Source organism: Aspergillus fumigatus, chromosome 6, assembly GCF_000002655.1.
Source record: "Aspergillus fumigatus Af293 chromosome 6, whole genome shotgun sequence".
Lineage (NCBI taxonomy): Eukaryota > Fungi > Ascomycota > Eurotiomycetes > Eurotiales > Aspergillaceae > Aspergillus > Aspergillus fumigatus.
Genome location: NC_007199.1, coordinates 3,547,770 through 3,570,101, shown reverse-complemented (window position 1 = coordinate 3,570,101; position 22,332 = coordinate 3,547,770). Strand labels below are relative to the sequence as shown.

Genomic DNA, 22,332 nt, shown 5'->3' with positions numbered 1-22,332 from the left:
AAGTTGGAGCCAGCAAGAACGGGAAACTCAGACGCAAAGACAACCGACTCAGTAGGATAGGTTCACCCATATATATGAGAATCATGAGCGTCCAGACAACATACTCTCCGGTCAATCAGGATGAACAGGTGCACGATGGACTTGCTAGTCGTCATGTCTCATGTGAAGGTGCCCCCAGCGACGACTCTCCGTATGCTCTGTCTTCGCTCGACCACAATCCTCTCGGAATCAACGTCTCATTTTTGCTGTGCTTCCATGCCGCACAGCCCGAGGAAGGCATTCGGGTCCTGGAGGATGGCATCAACCAGCTGCTGAAAGCGCACCCCTTCCTCGCAGGGGACGTGACTCGGCCGACGAGACTGAGCCAGCGGACAAATACCATGCAGATCGAACCCGACGCGCCGGAGTCGCTTCTCAAGATCCCGATGCTCCAGATACGGCATCACCCGGCCACCTCAATCGAGGAACTCGAGTCAAAGCGCCTCCTCCCGGGCGCCGAGGAGCAGGAGATCATCCGTCAGCTCGCCCCGTTGCCTATCGACATGGATCTTTCGCTGCCACAAAGGCCGGTGCTGCGCTTCCAAGCCAATATCATGCGTGACGGCGTCATTCTCGCCATGACGTTCCACCACGCCGCCATGGATGGCGCGGGCGCTGCCCGAGTCCTGGGCCTGCTGGCCGATTACTGCCGGGATCCGGCCGCGCCGTCGGTGGGTGTGATACCAGACCGGCAGTTACGATCGCAGATTGACCGTCTTGCAACGGGATGCAGTCCCAGCGCCTCGAGGGCGGATTTCAGCCAGCACTATTGCGGCCTCGGGGATTGGGCGGCACTCCTCGCGGAGAACTGGCCAGGCTTCCTGCAGGCGAGAGCTACCGAGCTGGTAACCTGGCGACTGACGATTCCCGGGTTCAAGGTCCAGTATCTAAAAGGCGCTTGCAATGCGCTGCTACAGGGGCAGACGTCTGCGCTGGCTGGGGGGACGCTGACCCCGACGATCCTCTCCAATAACGACATTGTGAGCGCCCTGATGGCTATGATTCTTCGGCAAGCGGGACAATTGGCTGGTAAATCCACCGAGCTGTCGATTGCAGTGGACATGCGCCCCAGTTTTCACGCACCGGCTTTCAATAACTATCTGGGAAACATGGTGCTGCTGACATACACGCCGATCCCCGCGGCGAAGGACCAGGCCCCAGTGGATGGACCACGTCCGCCGACAGAATTGCGCCAGGAGGATCTGGAAGAGCTCACCGGGATTGCAGCCCGGATACGGCAAAGCCTCCTCAAGGTTGACGCAGAGTACATCCAGGGCGTTCTTTCCCACCTCCACTCGCAGACCGACTGGGCGAACATTGGCTTCCGGGGGGTTCCCATCCCCTTGAGCAGCTTTAGGAATTTTGAGATGATTGGTCTGGACTTTGGAGAGACTCTGGGATCGCAGCCTCGAGGGTTCCAACTCCATTTACCGGTCCTGGGGGGGATGTGTTTCGTCCTTCCAAAGCGTCAGGATCGCACGGAGCCGTGGGACTTGCATCTGACTCTCCACCGTGACGATGTATCTAGAATCGCAAATGATCCTTTGTTTCGCTGGGCTGCTGGGGAGCACTTCTGAATATATCATATCATGATGGGCCGGTGCTGATGGGAGAATCCAAGACGAAAGCTTTCTATCCATGCGCTGCATCGTTCTTCAAGGGTTTCAAAACCAATAAATAAGACATGCGCTGTCTGACTAGGACACTACAGTTTCTGTAATGGCGTGAGATCATTGCTAAGGAACCTTAACAGCATCATTCAACATAAAACAAATGCAAACGTGAACAATGATTACGCAAGAATCGCACATATCTGCATCAACAGAGCTACAACATTGATCCACGATGAACCTCCCGAGATTTACAGTCAGACTAGAACATATCCAGAGACCCGGACACAAGCAGCAGCTCAACGAAACAAGCCAGAACATTCCAAATCCCCAGCGCGAAATTCCGCCGGTGCACGCGGCCCCCGGTACTCGGGTCCTTCGTATCGAAGAGATAGAGCTGCTCGGCGAGAGCGGCCGTCCACACCCCCAGCCACGAGAACCAGAGCCACGCGGAGCCGTTCTCATGCAGAATCCACGGGATCACCATGACCACGGCGACGGCTTGCAGCAGGAGCAAGCCGTGCACGTACTGGCCCGCCAGGACGTACGACGAGTTGACGCTGAGCCGACAGTCATCCTTGACATCCTGGTAGCTGTAGGCGGTGTTGAAGTAGATGGTCCACAGGAACAGGAAGACGCAGAGCGGGAGACATTTGGCGAGCAGGTCGGGAGGGGCCACGCTGTCGCCGTAGACGGAGGCCCAGGCGGGGAGGATGGTGAGGGCGCTGCTGGCGCCGAGGATGTACTGGGGGTAGATGCCCAGTTTGCGCGTGGTCGGGCGCTTGCCGAAGGGATAGAGGATGATGCCGGTGGTGAGGGGGAGCATGAAGGTCCATCTACGGAGAATGAGCTTCTTCCATGACCTACCAAGATATCGGCTTACAGGTTCTGCCCGCTCAGCATGCGGTCCATCAGCCAGACGGAGGCCGCATACTGGACTAGCATCCAGATGATGGCGGCTCGCGTGGCAAGACGGCCGGACGCGAGGGGCCGGTTCTTGGTGCGGGCGACTTGGGCGTCGATGTCGCGGTCGATCCAGTCGTTCCATACCATCCCGGCGCCGCTCAATAGATATGTATACGCAAAGGCCAGTCCCGCGCGGCCAAGCACCCAGTCGGAAGGAAGGTGGACGCCATCGGCGTGTCGCGAGGCTGCCGCAAGGAAGATGGACCAGACTGGGACGTAGTGGGAGTGGTTAGCATGGTATGATTCTTTTGAGGGGGGGGGGGGGGGGAAGGAGGGTTATTACCACCAGGGAATATCGCAAATAAACAGTTGTATTTGTCAAATCGGGAGACATCGATGAGCGTACGGACCAACTGTGTCGGTGACTGAGCGGTGGCCATCATGAGCAGAATGATCAAGCCCAAGTCGGGTCTCCAAGGCCAAGGACTATTATCACAACCCCTTGAGGTGTTGAGTCAGAGATATATGGGTAGAGATGTGCCCGATACATGTAAATATTCGAGCAATGCATCCCATACTAGAATACAAGACGTCATTTCCTCATATCAACCAGCTCGATCTCCCTACGCAGCAGCCCCACTACAAATGCTACGATTATGCACAAGAAGTAGACAAGTGTAGATATGCAGGTCGTGTGGATCATCACATAGTCTTGCTGTGGAACCCTTGTTGGAATCTATCAACTCGACTCTCGATTGACCAAGGCTTCCATTATCCATACAAGGCCATGCCGGCTATACAGTCAACGTGGAATGCAGCATCCGGATCACAATAGCCACTAGGCACAGACCCGCCACTGTCAGAGGAAATGTAGGCCTCTTGCGTGGCTGGCTGAACTGGACCCAGCCAGGACCTGACCGCTCGGGTGGCTCCACAAAGTCCAAGGTAACACCACCACCAGCGATGCCTTGGGAGGCCCAGTCCGCCGGCTTATCGCCAGCGTAGGGCAAGAGATAGCGCCCCAAAATCCAATTCTTGACCCCTTGCCGCGCGTGGAGACGCATGGCCGATCGTGCTGCGACGGCCACCGGGCCTAGCCGACGGAGGCGATCTTCGACGAAGCCGGCCAGAATCTCTGACAGATCAGAAGCTGTGGGCGGATCGTTGGGTCCACAGCCGTACAGCCAAGCCTGTAGCCGGTTGCTAAGCTGGGCTGCATCCTCAATGGCGCAATTAGCACCCTGTCCGATATGGGGAGCGAACTGTATGGGTTGATTTCCTGGGTCAATATCTCGCGCACGCCACATCAGAGTCCAGGTGGCTGCTGACCTTGTGCATGCTGTCTCCAATACAGACGATGTTCCTCCAGTACCATTTGCTGAATAGACCTTCCTCCAACGGTGTCATCTGGAAGACCTCGCATTGTGCCCAGACATGGCCGAATTTGACACCATTCCAGACGGGCTCATGCGCCAATCTCTCACAGTGGGCTCGGGCGTCGGCGGGGCTGAAGCGAGGCCCATTTTTGCGCGATCCATCATAGACGGATTCCTTGTCGAGCTTGATAAAGAGGAACCAAAAGACCCGGCCATTCTGACCGATCACGCTGAGGATACTCCACCCGTCATTGTAACAGGTGATTTGCTCCCCTGGTTCCAGTTGATCGACTGGTGATGAGATCCCAAAGATACAGGCATAGTCGATCGTCAACTCTATGAGCCAAATGGTGCGTTAGTTTTCAAGTGCATGGCCCAAAGAAGGAAAAATGAAAGGGGGGGGGAAAAAGCAAACGACAAAGCCACAGTGGGGTGGATAGCTACTATTGTATTCACTCCGAAAGATCTCCCCCTGTGAGGCAGTGGCCAATCGCCACATCTCTGCACGGACCCGACTGTGGACTCCATCCGCGCCGACGACCAGGTCGCCCTGGTAGACGTGTCCGTGGCTTGTTCGCACAGTGACTCCGTCCGGAGTACTCTCGATGTTCACGACTTGGTGACCCAGTTTCACTCGGCCGGATTGAACCGGCCCCGCCGCGAGGATCTGCAGCAACTTCTGTCGATCCAAGAATGCAAGAGGGTAGCCGAACCTAGGACCTCTCCCATTAGCTTGGAGGGGGGGGACGTGAAGTGGACACGGCATATTGACTGACCGCTGCTGCAACAGTGCAGGATACTGACTAGTAAAGTGAAAGCCATCGGGGTAGGTTACATGCGCCCTTGCCAAAGGCTCGATCAGCTGCTCGATCTGGTGGTATAACCCCAGCTGTTCCATGATTCGGCCACCATTGGGCAAGATACCAATGGATGCGCCTTCCTGGGGGGCGATCTCCTCCTTCTTCTCCAGCAGGACATAGTCAATCTTGGCCTTTTCCAAGCAGTGGGCGAGGGTGAGACCGGCGATGGATCCTCCAATAATGAGGACTCTCATGATGCTCTATGGCTCTGCTGGGGGGAGTGAAAGCAGCCAGACGTATCAGCCTTGATACTCGTGCACTTTTATGTAGAAGACAAGTTACAACTAGTACCTTGACAGACTGCCATCCACCTGCAGTAGCACTTGGCAGATCGGCACCATTGAAGTTGCCAGTACACATTCCTCTCTGGTAAACTATTATGCAGGATAAACTATCAGGCAGAACATGTCCAGGCTCGTCACAAACATGCTGGATCGACCGATCGACTGATCGATCTGTCACATCGTGTAGCCACCATCCCCCCTTGCATGTTCAGCTCTTGGGTCTCAATCCTCGCCGATCTCGATTGGTTATGCTCACCATGCATCACTTCAGTCGATCATAGAGCTTTCTTCCGCTGGCTTCGGTGCTCCTGACGCCGAATGCGCCACAGAAAAGTCACATAGGCAATATCCAGGGAGAAACACATGAGACCATGCCAGGTGACGAACGGGTGACTGATCCAGCCGAACTCCTGCGGCCAATGCGTTTCCCGCACATGAAGAAAGATCCCACCGATGTACGAACCCAGGAATCTCGAAAGCCTATGAACCCAGGAAGTCAGTTGGACGGTTGACGTAAGATCAGAAGTGCAAAAAGAACAGACCAGATCGTGTACGAAGCTCCCCGGCTTGATCCGCGGCTCATGAGCTGGCAGACTGCCCCCGAGGTCAACAGTTCAAAGCACAGAAAGGCGCCCCAGTTGGCCGCTTTGCTCACTCCCACCGTCGCGGCCAGTGCTAGATGGCCCGCTGTGAAGGCTGCGATCGCCACGGGGAAGATCCATGGAAGGCACTGCCGGACGAGCGGGGCGTGCTGCCATTCGTTGGGGGCGAACTTGATGGCCGTATACATGACGAAGAGGTTCAGGATCATCCATGTGGTGAGCACGGCTCTCTCGGCGGAATTGTGAGATGGGTAGATGACGCTGTAGACGAACTCCCAGGCGAAGTTGCAGCACAGTGGCAGGATGGCCATGCCGTAGGTGCGGTCCTTGTACGAGTGGTATATCATGGCCAGGTAGTTGATAGACCATCCCAATCCTTGGGCCAGCAGAGCCCAATCCGCTATCCCGGCAACTTCTCTGTACTGGGGAGGTGCCGATGAGAGATCTGACCACCCGTCCATGGCAGCGGCTGTCTTGTCTTTGAAGGGATGCGGTATAGAAATGAAATGAAGCAAGTTCTGGATGATAATGGGTCAGCGAGGAGGGTGACACGACGATGGATTGCTGTTCAGAAGGATATTTGGGGATGAGACAGTGTTTGAAGGCTGGTTCCTGCTCGAGACCACTAGCCCAACTAGGACGCATACAGTATACATACACCCCCCCCCCCCCCCCGCGGGGGGCTCCACCCTTTTCCTGTAAGACTAATCTGCTGGGCTTGATAGTGATGGGCGTTTCGCAAGGATGAGCTGTATGAATACTCTGACCAGCATCGCATCAAAATAGAGTCTGATATTTGCCTTACTAACAACCGTTTCGGCTTTGAACATGTTGCATCTACCCTATCCTAAGTTTCATAGTCCATCGACGAAATTTGATTCATTCCTCTTCCTTCGGCACATGATTGCCTTGGCTGATGAAGGCTTAATTGACCTGGTTTACTTTATAGTCAATACTACTTCTTGTGGATCTGGCGCGCGTCTTCGAACTTCTATCCTTGCTCTGGGGTCACGGAACGACGCAAACCCACTCGTAAGCATATCATGCGGACTGTCCTTCACTAGCCGCCATTCGTACTTCAACAACATATGGCAGAGTGCTATCTTGATCTCCGTAGCTGCAAAGAATCGCCCAGGACAGGCATACTTCCCGTACCCAAACCCCAGGTGGTTTTGGCCCGTCGTCGTGAACGGGGCTCGGGCCTTGTCGGCTCCTTCGCGCATTCTCAAGTACCGGTACCCATCGAAGACCTCTGGATCAGGATAGATGGCCGCATCCCCCGCGACGTCGTTCGTCACCATGACAGGCGTTCCCGTGGGAATCTCCGTGCCATTGGTCAGCTTGATGTTCTGCCGGGTAAAGCGCGAAAATGTCCCTAGAGCAAACGGTGAGCAAATGTGCAGGTATCCGACGGACCCAGGATTTGTATTGTACCAGTCGTAATAGGATGCAGTCGCTGGCTTTCTTTCAAAACACTATCAAGGAGTTTCAGTTGGTTCAGCGTCGAGGCGCGCCATCCATTCTCCTCGAGGACTGAAATCACCTCATCCCGTAGGTCCTGGATCAAGCCCGGTTGCTCGCATAGGTTGATGAGCACTTTGGCCAGGAGATCGGCGCTGGAATGGATAGAGGCATTCGCCAGTCTTAGCTGCACCATGGTTGCATCATACTTTTTGCCACTGGCGAAAGCGTCGACCCAGGCGAGGCTGGAGAATCTGTCCGTGGGCGGGTTCTTCCGCAATTCCTCCAGAGCAGAATTGATCAGGCTCCGGGCGGTCTTGATTTCCCGCCGGAGCTTCTGGCACGGAGGGAGGAACCAGTGCAGAACCGGTCGAAGCACCGCAGGACACATGTGCAGAGCGAGGATTGCCTGGTGACGAACGATGGTGAAATTCACGACTGTCTCCAGCCAGGCGGGATCACGGCACAACGGCTCGCCCACGAATATGAGAGACGAGACTCGTGCAATCAGCCCCAGCATGCTCGGAAGCAGCGTCACCTCCGTCCAGTCTAGGAATGACCCAGGTTAACCGTGGCCATTTCTCTCTGGAATTTCTCCTTCTGGGTCTGGTCTGGTCTGGTCTGGTCTGGTCTGGCTTGACTTACCTGGTGAATCTGACCACGTATCGCCCAGGGCCGTAGACACTTCATCTGACAGAGGAAGCGTAAACTGATCTGGCAACCGGGAATCAGTGGGACAACCTGATAGTCAGAGGGGAGAGCAGTCACCTAATTCTCGCGTGATAACGGAAATCACGTCGCGCAGAACCGTGTTGTGAAGGTTGCCCAGAAACATCGACTCGAAGCCCGGGACCTCTGCCATAAAGTCCTCGACCATCGCCCTGTAATGGTCTAAGAGTTTTTCATCCTTGAAATCTTCGATGAAGGCCCCGGACACCACAAGTTTTGGGCCCAGGTCGGTGACCACGCCAAAGACGGGCGACTGTGATGCCCTTTAGTTCCCGTTTGCGCCATGATGTGAATTGTCTGGATGGGACGCACCTTGGCAAACCCAGCTTTGAGATACTCGGGGCCATTCTGCTGGAATCTCCTGTGCGCGAATACATTGAGCACTTCCCAGGGTTTCCTAGAGTTGACACTGGGAAAGCCAGCGAATTGGTCGCTGAGGAGTCTCGATCGAATGAAATACAGGCCCACTGCGAGCAGACAGGTCACCCATACCGTCCCGATGGACGCATCTTCAACTCTGATCATAGTGCCAATACTCTAGATGGCACCGATAGGATCGGGTGCAAGCAGACTCAAACCACTCGTCCAACCAGGTTCGTGGTAGAACAACAGTAGGGAATTTAATCACCCGGGCTCAATCCTCTACCCGACGGCATGTGTGCTACTCACTAACCCATCTTGTCGAACAGGCAGGCCGCAAGAGTCTGACAGCACAGAATGAGGGTGTGACACAGTACGGAGCTACAAGGGACTAAGAGCGGGCAAACTATTTACGCCCCTTGCTTCTTTTGCTTCATGCATGCGCGGTGCTAGCGTAACCATATCATATCAATAGTAGGATGATCTGCGAAGATCGGCTACCCAATGACAGAGGCACACCCAGAGATTGTAATGCAGTCTGTCAAAAAATTGGTCGGCTTTTCTATGCCCAAAGTCTGGTCGAGCTTGTTCTCCACAGTAGTCACCTTATGCTTCTCTCATTGTTCCTATACAGAACTGTACTGCAGGCTTCCCTTGGCACTGAGAAAACAGCCAGCTGTCATCTCACACCGCGTGCGTAGGGATCTCTACCATGGCAGGACGTTGCTTTTCAGAGCCTGAAACTGGCAATTGCGGTATGTAAGATCACAGGGCTTATGGCATTTGGCAGAGGAACAAGTGATAGGAAGATGCACGCTACAGAACTTGCATTCCACAGACTGTCCGTAGATTCCCTCTTATCACCCCAACGTTGGCCCAATTATCATGTCCTACGTGCGAAAGTAACACCTGCGACTGGCTAAACATACGGCCAAATGTCTACGGCAGGAGCCCATATCGATCGCAGAAGAGCCGGTTCCTATGCAGCAGTCCTCACAGGCTAATCTCCTCCTTTCGTCGACGGACGCGAATCCTGGCCGTCGGATCGGGAAACAGGTGAATGCCCTGACTCCAGACTCGCGGCGGCGGGCCCCCACCCCGATGTTCCAGATCGTACTTGAGTAGGATATGACACAAGGCTACTTTGATCTCGGCCGCCGCAAAAAACCGCCCAGGACAAGCGTGCTTCCCGTATCCGAACCCCATGTGCTTCTCCGTCGCCGACACTAGCTGGTGCTGGCCCTCTTGCCCTGGTACCTGTCGTAGCTTGTAGAACCGGTAGCCGTCGTATCGCCGAGGGTCCGGGTAGATCTGAGGTTCCCACATGGCGTGGGCCGACACCATGAGCGTCGTGCCTCGGGGGATACGCAGGCCATCCGACAAGTGCATGTCGCTCTGCGCGATGCGGCCCATGGATACTGTCAAAGAAACCCGGAGATTAATCTCGGCCATTCCAGACGGGGCGGCAGGGAAGGGGACGTACACAATCTGTTCGGCGCCAGCCGTTGGCTTTCCTTCAACGCGCTGTCCATCAGTTTGAGCCGGTACAAAGCGGCCCGGGTCAATCCCGCATCACCCAGCACGGATGTAATCTCTGCGCGAATATCCCGGATTAGGTCTGGTGCCGTGCAGAGGTCCATGAGCGCCTGCGCCAGGAGGTTGGAGGTTCCATGGATCGCGGCAAATGAGAGCAGCAGCTGTGCCGCCACGGGGTCATAGGGTTGATCGCCATGCGAATCTTCCAGCCAGTCGATGACATCCGCGCGAGACGGCACAGGTTTGCCCTGAGCGGCTCGGCAGGCCCTGTCGGCTCGTCGCTGGGCCACCAAAGGTTCAAGGATCTCTCGCGCCTCGGCAATCTGGGCCTGCAAGGTTTGGCATGCGGGCAGGAACCGAGCCACGATGGGTCGTAGGAACTTGGGCCAAAAGTGCAGTGCTTGTGCTGCTCGGTAGACATTGTGCGTGTAGGTGATAATGACGTTGTGCCACTTGGGATCCCGGCATTTCTCTGGTCCAATAAAGGCTTTGGATGCCATCTGCGCGACGAGTTTGAGAGCCGTTTGACAGGGGCTGATCTCATGCCATTCTACCACCGCGTAGAGGAATGTATTAGTAGTCGTATCCGGACACCGAAGCGATCTTCTGGTGTGTACTCACCGGAGTCATCGGTCAAGGCTGTGGATAGTGCGTCGGCGACCTCTACAGACAAGTCCTCTGTCATATACGCTACTCCGTTGATGCAAATTAGCCACGGACTGTGCTGTCAGAGATCGGCTGGATGATGTAACTACCTAGCGCCTGCGTCAGGCTCGTCTTGAGGATCGTGTTCAACGGGTTTCTTGGATCCAAGATCAACTTGAAAGGCTCAAACCCCGGGATGTCCGGGTGAAACTCCTAGAACGGCCACTCAGTAATGACGAGTATGGAGTTTGGACATGGGACGACGAACGGAGGCAATGAAATGGTCCAGACTGAGGCGATCATCGCTGCGAACTTCGCGAGCGTATCGAGGCGACAGGACCAGCAAAGGCCCGTTGTCAGTGAGAATGCGAAAGGCATCAGGAGACTGGCATGACAATGGACTTCAGTACTCCATATGCTGCATCGCGAAGAGTTCATTGCTCTCCGACTCACCTTCTCAAAGCCGTTCTGGAGAAGACGTGCCGCGTCTGAGCGAAATCGCTTCTTCGCCGTGGTGCGAAAGATGTCCCAGGCTCTTCCACTATTGATCACCGTGGAAGTTGAAGGGAAGAGGTACGAAGAGACAAGATGAAGGGCCAAGGGAGCCAGAAACAAGACAATTGCCACTCCCCCGGCCCAGTTTGAGCCCAGAGCCAGGCTGTCCATGGTGTCTCCAAGTCGCTTGGACGAGAAGCTAGATACCATCGTCACGCCTCTGGTCAGAAATACAGAAGATGAAGAACCCATGACCAAGAGATGCTATCGTACCCGACTCCACTCCTCCATGCAAAGAGCATTCTTGGATCGACGCATGCATATGCAGGTCAGCCCTGGGATCTCCGACGGCGCCGTATACTTGCTCACCGCTCCTTAAACCGTGTCTGGCCCGTCTGGGACTGCTGTATCGAGTGAAAAAAATGCTTCCCTCGTAAGTAACTTTTTTTTTTTTTTTTTTTTTTTTTTTTTTTTCTGATCTATCAGTTCCCAAAATTTGGTGGATAAGGTGCTTTCGCTGTTTGTTCGATAGTTTCAATGACGGGTGGAGGGTGGCAGTCGCTGAGAGGCAACACAAATATACAACTTTCGACATATCTATATACACATACACATATACACTTGGGCAGCTGAGCCCACGCCACAGGTAATTGTTGACTCGAGATCTCCGAGCTTACCTACTCCCCATCTGCACGAACTCACTATGAAAGAAAATGAGCCTGTTGCGATTATCGGCACAGGTTGTCGCTTTCCCGGGGGCGCTTCTTCCCCTGCGAAACTCTGGGAGCTTCTGCGCAATCCCCGGGAGATTGCGCGCAAGATACCAGCCAACCGATTCAATATCGACGCATTTTATCATCCAGACGGAGACCATCATGGCACGACAAACGTCCAGGAATCGTATTTCTTGGACGAGGATGTCCGAGCCTTCGATGCCGCCTTCTTCAATATCTCGCCGACGGAAGCGGCGGCCATGGATCCGCAGCAACGATTACTGCTGGAGACAGTGTACGAATCGCTTGATGCCGCGGGGTTACGGATGGATGCGCTGCAGGGCTCCATGACTGGAGTATTCTGCGGTGCCCTCCGCAATGACTACAGTCAAATCCAGACCATGGATCCCCAGGCCCTCCCAGCGTACATGGTGACGGGCAATTCGCCGTCAATCATGGCCAATCGCATCTCCTACTACTTTGACTGGCGTGGTCCCTCCATGACAGTTGATACGGGATGCTCATCCAGTCTTCTTGCTGTCCATCTCGGAGTCGAAGCTTTGCAGAACGATGACTGTTCCCTGGCAGTCGCAGTAGGGAGCAACCTCATCCTGTCACCCAATGCCTATATCGCAGACTCTAAAACACGGATGCTGTCTCCTACCGGTCGGAGTCGCATGTGGGACAGCCAGGCTGACGGTTACGCACGCGGCGAAGGCGTTGCATCGGTGGTTCTGAAACGGCTACGGGACGCCATCGTCGATGGGGACCCCATCGAGTGCGTGATCCGAGCTTCCGGGGCGAATTCAGACGGGCGAACCATGGGGATCACTATGCCTAATGCCCAGGCACAGCAGGCGTTAATCCTCCAAACGTACGCACGCGCGGGACTATCTCCTCAAGAACGGCCCACGGATCGGTGCCAGTATTTCGAGGCCCATGGGACCGGGACCCAGGCCGGAGATCCCCAGGAAGCGGCGGCAATCCACGCCAGTTTCTTTGGGCCTAAATCCGTTGCGGATCCGCTGGACCGCCTGTTTGTGGGATCGATCAAGACAGTTGTTGGACATACAGAGGCCACTGCTGGTCTGGCGGGACTGATTAAGGCGTCCCTGTCGCTGCAGCACGGGATGATCGTTCCTAATCTCCTGATGCAGCAGCTCAATCCAAAGATCGAAGCGTTTGCCGCTCACCTATGTGTTCCAACGGAGTGTGTTCCGTGGCCGGCGGTCCCAGAGGGCTGTCCTCGCAGAGCCTCGGTGAACTCGTTTGGTTTTGGAGGCGCCAATGTGCATGTTGTCTTGGAAAGCTACACTGCCCGGCAGATCACCCCGTCGCATAACCTGCCCTCCAGCCTGCCTTTTGTCTTCTCGGCGGCCTCGGAGCGGACACTGACATCTGTCCTGGAGTCCTACGCGACATTCCTGCGCGAACACGCAGCAGTGAGTCTTCCGAGTCTGGCGGTGTCCATGTGGACTCGGCGTTCCGCTCATCGCCACCGCCTGACGCTTATAGCACGCTCGGTAGAGGAACTACAAGACCACATTGACAAAGAACTAAGTCGAAGGGCCACGGGGACACCCTCCTCCATCGTCTCCAGACCTAGCAGTCGGCCCAGGCGCGTTCTGGGTGTCTTTACGGGTCAAGGAGTCCAGTGGCCGCAAATGGGACTCGACCTGATCGAGGCAAGTCCTCAGATTCAACAATGGATGGCGGATCTGCAGGAAGCTCTGGATCAGCTCCCTTTGGAATATCGCCCGGAGTTTTCTCTTCTCCGGGAATTGTCACGGCCAGCATCCTCTTCGCGCGTACACGAGGGGCTTCTTTCTCTCCCTCTGCGGACAGCGTTGCAAATCGTGCAGGTCAATATCCTTCGTGCGGTAGGGATTGAGTTTAGCATGGTCGTCGGCCACTCCTCCGGGGAGATTGTAGCAGCCTATGCTGCGGGTGTGCTGACGGCCGCGGATGCCATCCGCATTGCATACCTTCGGGGACGAGCAATTCACGAGTCGCGGGATTCAGCGGGTCGTATGATGGCAGTCAATCTGACGTGGCAGCAGGCACAGGCTGTTTGTGCCGCCGAACCCTTTTCCGGACGCATCAGCGTGGCGGCGGCCAACTCTCCGTCCAGCGTCACGCTGTCTGGAGACGCAGAGGGCCTGCGGGACTTGGAGTGGCTGCTGAAGAGCCTGGGCTTCACTCCGCGTATGCTCCAAGTGGACACCGCATATCATTCTCCATATATGAAGCCGTGCGCCGACCCATATCGTCGGGCAATGCAAGCTTGCCCCGTGGCTGTGGCACCGTCTGCCGCTCGCTGGTACTCTAGCGTTTACCCCGGGGAGGTCATGACGGGACAGGACCAGGCCCAACGGACGGGAGAGTACTGGGTCGAGAATATGCTACGTCCCGTCCAGTTCGCCCAGGCCTTGGAGGCTGCCGTACGAGAGACCGGGGCGCCAGATGTCATCGTCGAGGTCGGGCCACATCCCACCCTCCGAGGGCCCGTCCTGCAAACCTTGTCGAAAGTGCACTCGGCCCATTCGACAATCCCTTATCTGGCCCTTGCGGAGAGAGGAAAGCCCGGTCTTGATTGCTGGGCAATGGCCCTAGGATTGGCCTGGGCACATCTCGGCCCTAGTGTCGTCCGTCTCGATGGATATGTTTCCCTCCTTGATCCAGGCCAATCGCATGTGCCATTAACATCGCTACCTCCCTACCCTTTCGATCGCTCTCAGACCTACTGGGCCCAGTCGCGAATCTCATTGAACTATAATCATTGCATTACACCCCCCAACGCCCTCCTGGGTGTTCTCAGCCCGGAGACCGGACCCGGAGAGTTCCGTTGGCGAAACTACCTGCGGCCAGAGGAGCTGCCCTGGTTGGCGGACCGTCGGGTCGGATCCAGATCTGTTTTCCCTGAGACTGGATATATATCGATGGCACTGGAGGCAGCGAGGATGATGGTGGAGACCCAGGGACTCCGCTTGCTGAGCGTCAAGGACTTCACCGTCCACACCCCGCTCCCTATCCAGAACGATGCCATCGGCACGGAAATACTGGTCACTGTGAATGATATTTTCTCGCACGACGGAGTCATTTCCGCTCTGTTTCGCTGCGAGGCTGCTGTATCAGACGAGTTCGTCAAGTGTGCAACAGCCAAGATGATCATGCATCCAGGGGATCCAGACCGTGCTCTCCTCCCCACACAGGGCCAGCGGGCTCTGGCGGTAGGACCCGTGGACATCAACGGCTTTTATAACAGCCTGCGGTGCGTGGACTATCACTGTACCGGGCCATTTGCTGGCTTGACAGGACTCCACCGAGGGTGCGATCTCGCCACGGGGACGGTTCACGTCCCCTCGAGAGATCCTGACGGACCTATTATCCTCCATCCCGCAACCTTAGAGCTCGCTATTCAAGCAATGATTGCCGCGCTGGGTGCGCCCGACGAGGGGCTCCTGACGGGAGCGTTACTGTCCAAAACTGTGGACAACATCTGGGTCAATCCTGCCTTATGTGTCTCTGAAAAGGAAATGACGGTAGTCGGCTATCTGACCGATGTCGACGGGGATCATATCCGTGGTGATGTTGATATATTTACAAGGAATGGGCAAAAGGCCGTCCAGATGGAGGGCGTTTGCCTCGTATACCAGCCATCGGGGATTGCACCGACTGATAGACAGGTCCTTTCCCAGACCGAGTGGGGCCCCCTTGAGCCCAGTCTGAAGACGGCATCACGCTCATTGCCAGCGAATGTTCTAGAACTATACTCTCTCCGAGATGAGCTTGCGCTACTGTATATCAAGCAGGCCAGCGATGGACTGACCGACTCAGGGCGAAATGAATTGGATTGTGATGGCACTCGCCTGCTGGCACAGATGAACCAATGCATTGCAAATGCTCGCGAGGGACGACAGCTTGCAGGTTCGCCCGAACGGTTGGACAAGAGCATCGAGGCCTTCGCGGCTCGAGTGGGCCCTTCCATCGATGACTCCGGTCTCAGGGCGATTGCTGCAGTTGGCCAACAGCGGCCTCACGTCCTGCGCGAATCGGGTCATCAAAGAGTGGTGACCTGGCCGCACTTCGACGAAGGAAACGAGTATTTAAAGCAGGACGTGCAGGTCTCCCACCTGGTCGACAATCTCATCTCCGTAGTCAGTCAGACGTGTTTCCGCTTTCCACAGATGGACATCCTTCAGATCGGCACATTGGGAGGTTCTGTTCACTCTGTACTGAGGGAGATGGGCAGGAGCTTCCGGTCATTCACCTATGCAGCGCCCTCTCAACCGACAGATGGACCTGGCCTTGAGCGGCCTGGCGAGGTGCAGCACAGAACCTTCGATGTCGATCGAAATCCCCTCGAGCAGGGCTACCAGGATCATGCCTATGATATGGTCCTTTTCACCACCGCGAGATTCCCCCTAGAGGTTGCAGTGGCCCATATCCGTCGCTTGCTCAAGCCTCGAGGATTCCTGGTCTTAATGGTACGAACGAACCCTAATATCACGCATTTGAATCTTTTATTCGGTCATCCTGCGAGATGCACTGAGACATGCTCCGGTGAGCAAGTGATCACTAAGGAGCACTGGATTGAGCTACTGTCTACAAACGGGTTCCGGGTGGAGTCGCTCGATGCACCCCCCGAGATGGCAGGCCACCAGGGCTTCTCTCTCCTTCTTTGCCGTGCATCGGGCGAATACAAAGAACCATCGCCTCGCGGAGACCTGCTGCTGGTAGGCGGTGGCGATAAGAATGCAGACTGCGTCATATCAGAGCTTGCTGAATTGGTGCAAGGCAGATTTGACCAGGTTCTTCGATCGCCATCCCTGGATCTGATGGAGATCACCGTTCGGTCTGAACTGACGGCTCTAATCCTGGTCGACGATCAAGATCTCACCGAAGCCAGCCTGAGCGCACTGCGGAGACTGATTACCACCAGCAAGCGGGCCTTATGGGTGACATGTGCGAAGTCCGATCAGCCAAACGGTGGACTGACAAGAGGTCTTCTGCGCAGCATCATGGCCTCTGAACAACTGTCCTGTCAGCTGCAGCTGCTACACATCACGGATCCGGTTGGAGTGTCAGTGGAAATCCTGGCCACTGCCCTTGAACGCTTGGTCCAAGCCAGTGCAGCTCAGGAATGTCCTGATTCCTGCGGATTGGACAACATTGAGCCTGAAGTTGAATACGACGGCTCCATGTTTCTCATTCCTCGTCAATACCACAACAATTCCACTGGGCTGCGCCATCTGGGCAGGCGGCAGACGGTGACAGGCTACGTGGACCTTAGTCAGGGAGTGGTACAGGTCCTCCCCCCGACCACTGACGCGACTTGTGAAAGGTTCCGACTGCTCTCGGTGGCACAGCCCCCGCTGACCTCGGATGACGGATCGACCATTCATCTGCGAGTGCGATATTCCAGTCTCGCCGCCGTGCGAGTAGCAGGGGCAATGTTCCTGCGACTGGTCATCGGGAGGGAGGTTAGCAGCAACAACAGAATGATTGCGCTGTCGTCCCATATTGCATCTCAGGTCATCGTCCCGGAGTCCTGGGCGTGTTCACTGCCAGACACAGTGTCGGAAGCCCAAGAGCAGGCTTTTCTCCACGTCACAGCGGCTGCTCTGCTGGCGGGATACCTTTTCGACCAGCTTCCGCCGTTCGGGACCTTCGTGGTGCACGGGGCTGACCGGGTCTTCCAGTCAATCGTCCACCAAATCCCAACCTGGCGCAATGTTAAAGTCATCTTCAGTACCAGCACAAACAACCTGGACAAGGACGGAGCGATGTTGTACTTGCACGAGCACAGTACCGCGCGGCAACTGTCACAAGTACTGCCCTCGGATGTATCGGCGGTGGCTGTCTTGGATCGCCGGGGACAGGGCATATATGACCGTATGTTGTCGCTCCTGCCTGACAACGCGACACGGATCCAAATAGACGACCTCTACCGTGCCTCTGCATCTACAATGACGCCCAACGGGCGTGTTTCTTTGCTCGTAGTCAGAGCCTTCATAACCGCTTGCCTGGTGGCATACACCAGCTGCGAGGCGGTCTCGTTGACCTCCATGGATTTGGTCCCAACTGCTACTGTCGCGGAGTACCCTCCCACTCATTGCCACCAAGGGATTATAGATTGGAACCCTTCGATTCCGGTGCGGGCCGAGATACCAACGGCCAGTTCCCAGGTGCAGCTGTCGCCGAAGAAAACCTACATACTTGTAGGAATTGCCAGCGAACTGGCCCGAATGGCCTGTCTCTGGCTGGCGGCACACGGAGCAAGATGGATCCTCCTCACCAGCTCTAAACCGGAGCCGGATGCGTGGTGGGTCGAAGAACTTTCCAGTCGCGGAACACGCATCGCCTTTTCGACAATGTAAGTGACGCATCCCGGTAGCTGCACTGCACACCAAAAACTGATCGATGCCAGGAACCTGATCGACGGCGTTTCGGTCACCAGTTTGCATCACAGCATCGCCCATCCGTTCCCTCCGGCTGTAGGGGGAGTGCTGATTCAACCCGGGCCGCTGCCTGACTGCTCCTTGTCTCAGCTAACCGCGGAAGTACTCCAGAGCCGACTGCATCCGGTTCTGAAGGAGCTGCAGCTGCTAGATGAACTTCACGAAACCCAACCCTTGGACTTTTGGGTGCTCATCGGATCGATTTCAGGAACGCTGGGCCACGCGGACCAGGCACTGACCGCGGCCATGTCCGAGCGAATGGCCACACTGGTCCGCCAACGTCGGTCTCGGGGCAGGCCGGCGAGCCTGGTACATCTGGGAGAGATCAGCGGCATTGACATCCCTGCTGACGGGGCCCGTCCCTGGTGGGGTCCGACCGCTGTAACCCAGCGGGATATTGACGAAGTACTCAGCGAAGCAGTCCTTTGCGGAGGTCCAAATTCCTTCGCTCGCAGCGCCGAGTTCATCGTGGGCCTTCGGCATCAGAGCTTGCAGACTGGTCGCATGGCGGGTCCAGTGCCAAAATTGTGGCCGTTCTACTCTTACACAGCCACTGCGAGTCAGGGTCAGAAGCCTCCATCATTGCCTGAGCGACGTCAGTCAGCTAAGGATCTCGTGGCCGCGGCGACCAGCCGGGAGGAAAAGGCTGAGGCAATCGCGGCCTGCCTCATGGAGAAGATCCGAGCCAGACTGAAGCTGAATGCAGATGCACCGCTGTCCTCTGACACGCTGATTTCGGAGCTTGGGGTTGACTCGCTTGTCGCTGTAGAACTACGCAGGTGGTTTGCAAAACAATTGGCTGTCGACATGTCGATTGTGTTGATTCTCAGTGGTGCATCTGTGGGCGAATTGGCAAATGCAGCCGCCTCAAAGCTTTGCAATGGCAACAGCGAACTTTGTACTAGTAGTAATTTAGTGTAGATTAGCAGAAGAGTGCAAATCATATGGCGTGGCTTCTTTTTCAATAGTTCTACTTTATGTTACATGTCTCGTGCAGTGTCGATCAAAATCATGCAAGGGGGGGATTAGCCCTGCATCTGGCGGTCTGGCAATGTCAGCTCCTACTTAAGAAGCGCAAAGACCCTCCTGCAGGACCCGTTTGTGCATATTTGTCGGTAAATCGCACGGGACGTACTCCGTAGACATTGACTACTAGCAATATGGAGCCCCACGGCGAGACGGATCTGGTCAGCTTTGCTTTTAGTAGTCCTACCCCGTTCGACCCAACTAGACCCATCTATCTGGATGCCCAGAATCCCTCGCGCGCGTTCAACGCCAGACAATTCCGACTGCTGGTGCGGTCACTCATTGCGGGGCTCAGAGCTCTGGGTCTAAAACCCGGACATTGCGTCCTAGTGCAGCTCGAAAACACTGTACTCCTGCCGCAACCCCATGACGATGGAATGGAATACCGTTGACATTCACATAGGTCATACACTCTGCTCTGTTCTTCGCCATCGTCGGCGCCGGCGGGGTCTATATGGGCTGCGATGTGGGCAGTCCCGCCCATGAACTGACCCATCTGCTGCGTCTCGCCGAGCCCCAGCTGGTGATCACTGCTCCGGGTGCATTATCGACTCTGGAGGTGTGCAGCACGCAGGGAGAGAGCTTTTCAGGTCAAGTCCTTTTAGTGGATGAGCTCTCGATCGACAATATAGTCCAGTTTGCTCACCGTGCGGCGGCGGCGGGGGCGGAGGCGCAGACGGAAGGTCTGGTTGACCAAACGGCCGGCCCGTGTATCCGCCTGGAGAGCCTGCTCCAGCACGGGGAGTCCGACTGGCTTCGTTTCGAAGATCGTGAACAGAGTAAGAGGACGCCGGCTGCCATGTTCTTAACCAGCGGCACCAGCGGGCTTCCCAAGGCCGCGATTAGCACCCACCACACAATCATCTCCCACCATCTGAGCGTCCACTACCGAGTGCCGTACCCCGTCGTCCGCCTGATGGCCCTGCCCATGTACCATTCCTTTGGCGATTTCTGGACCAACATCTTCCCCATCCGGTACGGCGAGCCCTTGTACGTTCTTCCGCGCTTCGACATCTCCACTTTCCTGGACGCCGTCCGCCAGCACCACATCTCGGAGACGTATATGGTCCCCGCCATGGTGCAGATTCTGAGCCAGTCCTCCCTGCCGGTGGCCGAGAGCCTGGCCTCCCTGCGCTACGTTGGGATTTCGGGAGCCCCCATCGACGGGTTCTCCATCCAGCGATTCCAGCGCCTCCTGTCGCCGGACGCCGTCGCAGGAAACCTGTGGGGGATGACCGAGGTGGGAGTGGTGTTCCAGAATCGCTACCGAGTGCCCTTGCAGTTCGGCAGCGTGGGGACTCTGCTGCACGGGTACGAGCTGCGCTTTGTTGATCCGGCCACGGGCGAAGACGTCGCCGGCACGCCAGACTCTCCGGGGGAGTTATATGTTCGGGGGCCGGGGCTCCTCTTGGGGTATAAATGGCGGACCGATGACAAAGACGAGCAGGGATGGTTCCGTACGGGGGACATGGTGTATGCGCGAGACGGGAATTACTATATCATCGGGCGGACAAAGGATCTCATCAAAGTGCGAGGGCAAGTACCCGATTCTCTCAATTCCTGGACATCCCATTCAACTAACAGGTTGTGTGATTCAAGGTACTCCGTTGCGCCAGCAGAGATCGAAGGGATTCTACTAAAAGACCCCGGTGTCAAGGACGCAGCTGTGATCGGGGTCATGCTCCCAGACGGCAGCAGCGAGGTCCCCCGAGCATACGTCGTCCGTGCCGGCATATCTCCCGAGTCGACGGCGGATCAATTGACCGATCTAGTCCAAACCCAGTTGGCCAGCTATAAAGCTCTGGATGGAGGTGTCGTCTTTGTGGACGAGATCCCCCGGACGGGCATCGGCAAGCCCCATCGAGCGAGACTCTCACAGCTGGATCGCGAACGGGAGAAGCTTGCCTCTATTTTGGGTGTCTCTGTGCCTGCATAGTGATTACTGAATATGGTTGTTTGCAGTTGAGCGCTAAGCGTGTAGAAGTCCATGACGTGTCAATGACTCTGTTGAGTGATATTCCTGGCCCTCACTGCACTTGCAGTAGTGAGGGTTGGCTCCCAACCTCGGGAAATTGCGTCAGTTTTGACTTAGATGGGATGAAAGGAATTGAATGGCTTCAAACACTTGTATGTTACCTCCTTTTACTGGTGCGCATCTTACCAAGTCCTGTACAGAGTAAGTCTAGGTAATAATGAAAGGACAGAGTTAGCATGGCTTTTGCACTACATTATGGCCATTTTATGTTAAAATTACTACTGTATAAGAGAGGCTTAAGCTTAGTCAGTCTTAGTACTAGTTATATTCTCTAGTTTTTTAAGACAGCCTATTATATATATATACTGTAATATAGGAAGAAAAGTAGAGCATTAAGGACAAGGCAAAAGATAAAGGGCCTCCTCCTCTATCCAATGATATTACTCTATAACATACTTCGAGACTCTATTGCTACATACTTTCATTTGTCCTCACTCACTTCCAACATCTACAATCACTACTCACTTTTTTGCTGTCTTTGCTCATCTCCTTTCCCAGCTTGGTGAGCTCGCGCGAAATGTCTTCGCCCACGTATCTCTAGACCTCTTCTGCCACCTTCACTGCTTAAGTGGCAATCTTTTTCTCTACGAGCTCCCGCATCGTTCCAATAATCTGTTTGGCACCCTCAGATAGTGTCTCCGAAGCCATGTTGGCAAGTAATATAAACTGATCAGCTCAAGAAGAGATGTATGAAAGGAGGAAAAGACTCACTCCCGCAAGGACGAGGGCAGGACAGGTCCAGGCTGTAGGTAGGGATAGAGAGTAAGCGGGGTTTGACCGTTTGATGCCTGACTTCGAAGATTCCGACGCATGATGGTTGGATATTGTGAAGCGAGAGATGCCTGTCTTTTGGATGGTGTCTGATACTGCCAGTAAAGGGCTTGCAGCTCGGCGTGGGTTGGAGAAAGGTCGCTGTGGTTCAGTGGAAAAGGCAATCGGTCCCTAGCCAGTGAGATGTCGGCGACTAGGCTACAGGTTACAGATAAGAATACTAGGTGGGTTTCAAAGGCATATAAGGTTGCTAGTAAGAATGTATGTACCTTAATAATTAGAACAAACTACGTAGTCTTTACTAAGTTACTTAGAGCTCCTATTTCTCCCGAGTATATTTAGGGTTCAAAATACTATTGCCTAAGAGGTAGCTTAGGACTAGAGGTTACTAGGCCTGTATTGCTCTCAGTATATAATATCTAC

At 55.3% G+C, this 22,332-nt stretch overlaps 8 protein-coding genes across 8 annotated transcripts; 3 read left to right on the top strand and 5 right to left on the bottom strand.

Annotated features, from left to right (window-relative positions):
- Positions 1-83: 83 nt before the first annotated feature.
- pyr7 (O-acetyltransferase pyr7) lies at positions 84-1,616 on the top strand (the record flags this gene model as incomplete). The annotated part of the gene is made up of 1 exon (XM_746180.1): positions 84-1,616. One exon carries the CDS (start codon positions 84-86, stop codon positions 1,614-1,616), a length of 1,533 nt encoding a protein of 510 aa, XP_751273.1.
- Positions 1,617-1,911: 295 nt separating this feature from the next.
- pyr6 (polyprenyltransferase pyr6) lies at positions 1,912-2,995 on the bottom strand (the record flags this gene model as incomplete). Its single annotated transcript, XM_746179.2, has 3 exons — positions 1,912-2,485; positions 2,533-2,824; positions 2,899-2,995. The coding sequence occupies 3 exons, from the start codon at positions 2,993-2,995 to the stop codon at positions 1,912-1,914; spliced, it is 963 nt and encodes a 320-aa protein (XP_751272.2).
- Positions 2,996-3,349: 354 nt separating this feature from the next.
- Positions 3,350-4,985, bottom strand: pyr5 (FAD-dependent monooxygenase pyr5; the record flags this gene model as incomplete). The annotated part of the gene is made up of 4 exons (XM_746178.1): positions 3,350-3,817; positions 3,885-4,267; positions 4,376-4,644; positions 4,708-4,985. 4 exons carry the CDS (start codon positions 4,983-4,985, stop codon positions 3,350-3,352), a joined length of 1,398 nt encoding a protein of 465 aa, XP_751271.1.
- A 365-nt stretch (positions 4,986-5,350) lies between these two features.
- On the bottom strand, positions 5,351-6,138 carry pyr4 (meroterpenoid cyclase pyr4; the record flags this gene model as incomplete). The annotated part of the gene is made up of 2 exons (XM_746177.1): positions 5,351-5,555; positions 5,618-6,138. The coding sequence occupies 2 exons, from the start codon at positions 6,136-6,138 to the stop codon at positions 5,351-5,353; spliced, it is 726 nt and encodes a 241-aa protein (XP_751270.1).
- Positions 6,139-6,354: 216 nt separating this feature from the next.
- On the bottom strand, positions 6,355-8,531 carry pyr9 (cytochrome P450 monooxygenase pyr9). Its single transcript, XM_001481427.2, has 5 exons — positions 8,180-8,531; positions 7,907-8,120; positions 7,784-7,852; positions 7,112-7,687; positions 6,355-7,052 (listed from the first exon to the last, which is right to left on the bottom strand). Exons 1-5 carry the CDS (start codon positions 8,390-8,392, stop codon positions 6,616-6,618), a joined length of 1,509 nt encoding a protein of 502 aa, XP_001481477.1. The 5' UTR covers positions 8,393-8,531; the 3' UTR covers positions 6,355-6,615.
- A 446-nt stretch (positions 8,532-8,977) lies between these two features.
- pyr3 (cytochrome P450 monooxygenase pyr3) lies at positions 8,978-11,218 on the bottom strand. Its single transcript, XM_077805123.1, has 6 exons — positions 10,862-11,218; positions 10,677-10,793; positions 10,519-10,621; positions 10,385-10,453; positions 9,711-10,313; positions 8,978-9,645 (listed from the first exon to the last, which is right to left on the bottom strand). The coding sequence occupies exons 1-6, from the start codon at positions 11,153-11,155 to the stop codon at positions 9,221-9,223; spliced, it is 1,611 nt and encodes a 536-aa protein (XP_077661254.1). The 5' UTR covers positions 11,156-11,218; the 3' UTR covers positions 8,978-9,220.
- A 153-nt stretch (positions 11,219-11,371) lies between these two features.
- pyr2 (non-reducing polyketide synthase pyr2) lies at positions 11,372-19,042 on the top strand. The gene is made up of 2 exons (XM_746175.3): positions 11,372-17,992; positions 18,047-19,042. The coding sequence occupies exons 1-2, from the start codon at positions 11,607-11,609 to the stop codon at positions 18,996-18,998; spliced, it is 7,338 nt and encodes a 2,445-aa protein (XP_751268.2). The 5' UTR covers positions 11,372-11,606; the 3' UTR covers positions 18,999-19,042.
- A 134-nt stretch (positions 19,043-19,176) lies between these two features.
- On the top strand, positions 19,177-22,125 carry pyr1 (nicotinic acid-CoA ligase pyr1). The gene is made up of 3 exons (XM_746174.2): positions 19,177-19,450; positions 19,507-21,797; positions 21,850-22,125. Exons 1-2 carry the CDS (start codon positions 19,238-19,240, stop codon positions 21,037-21,039), a joined length of 1,746 nt encoding a protein of 581 aa, XP_751267.1. The 5' UTR covers positions 19,177-19,237; the 3' UTR covers positions 21,040-21,797; positions 21,850-22,125.
- The last annotated feature ends 207 nt before the right edge of the window (positions 22,126-22,332 follow it).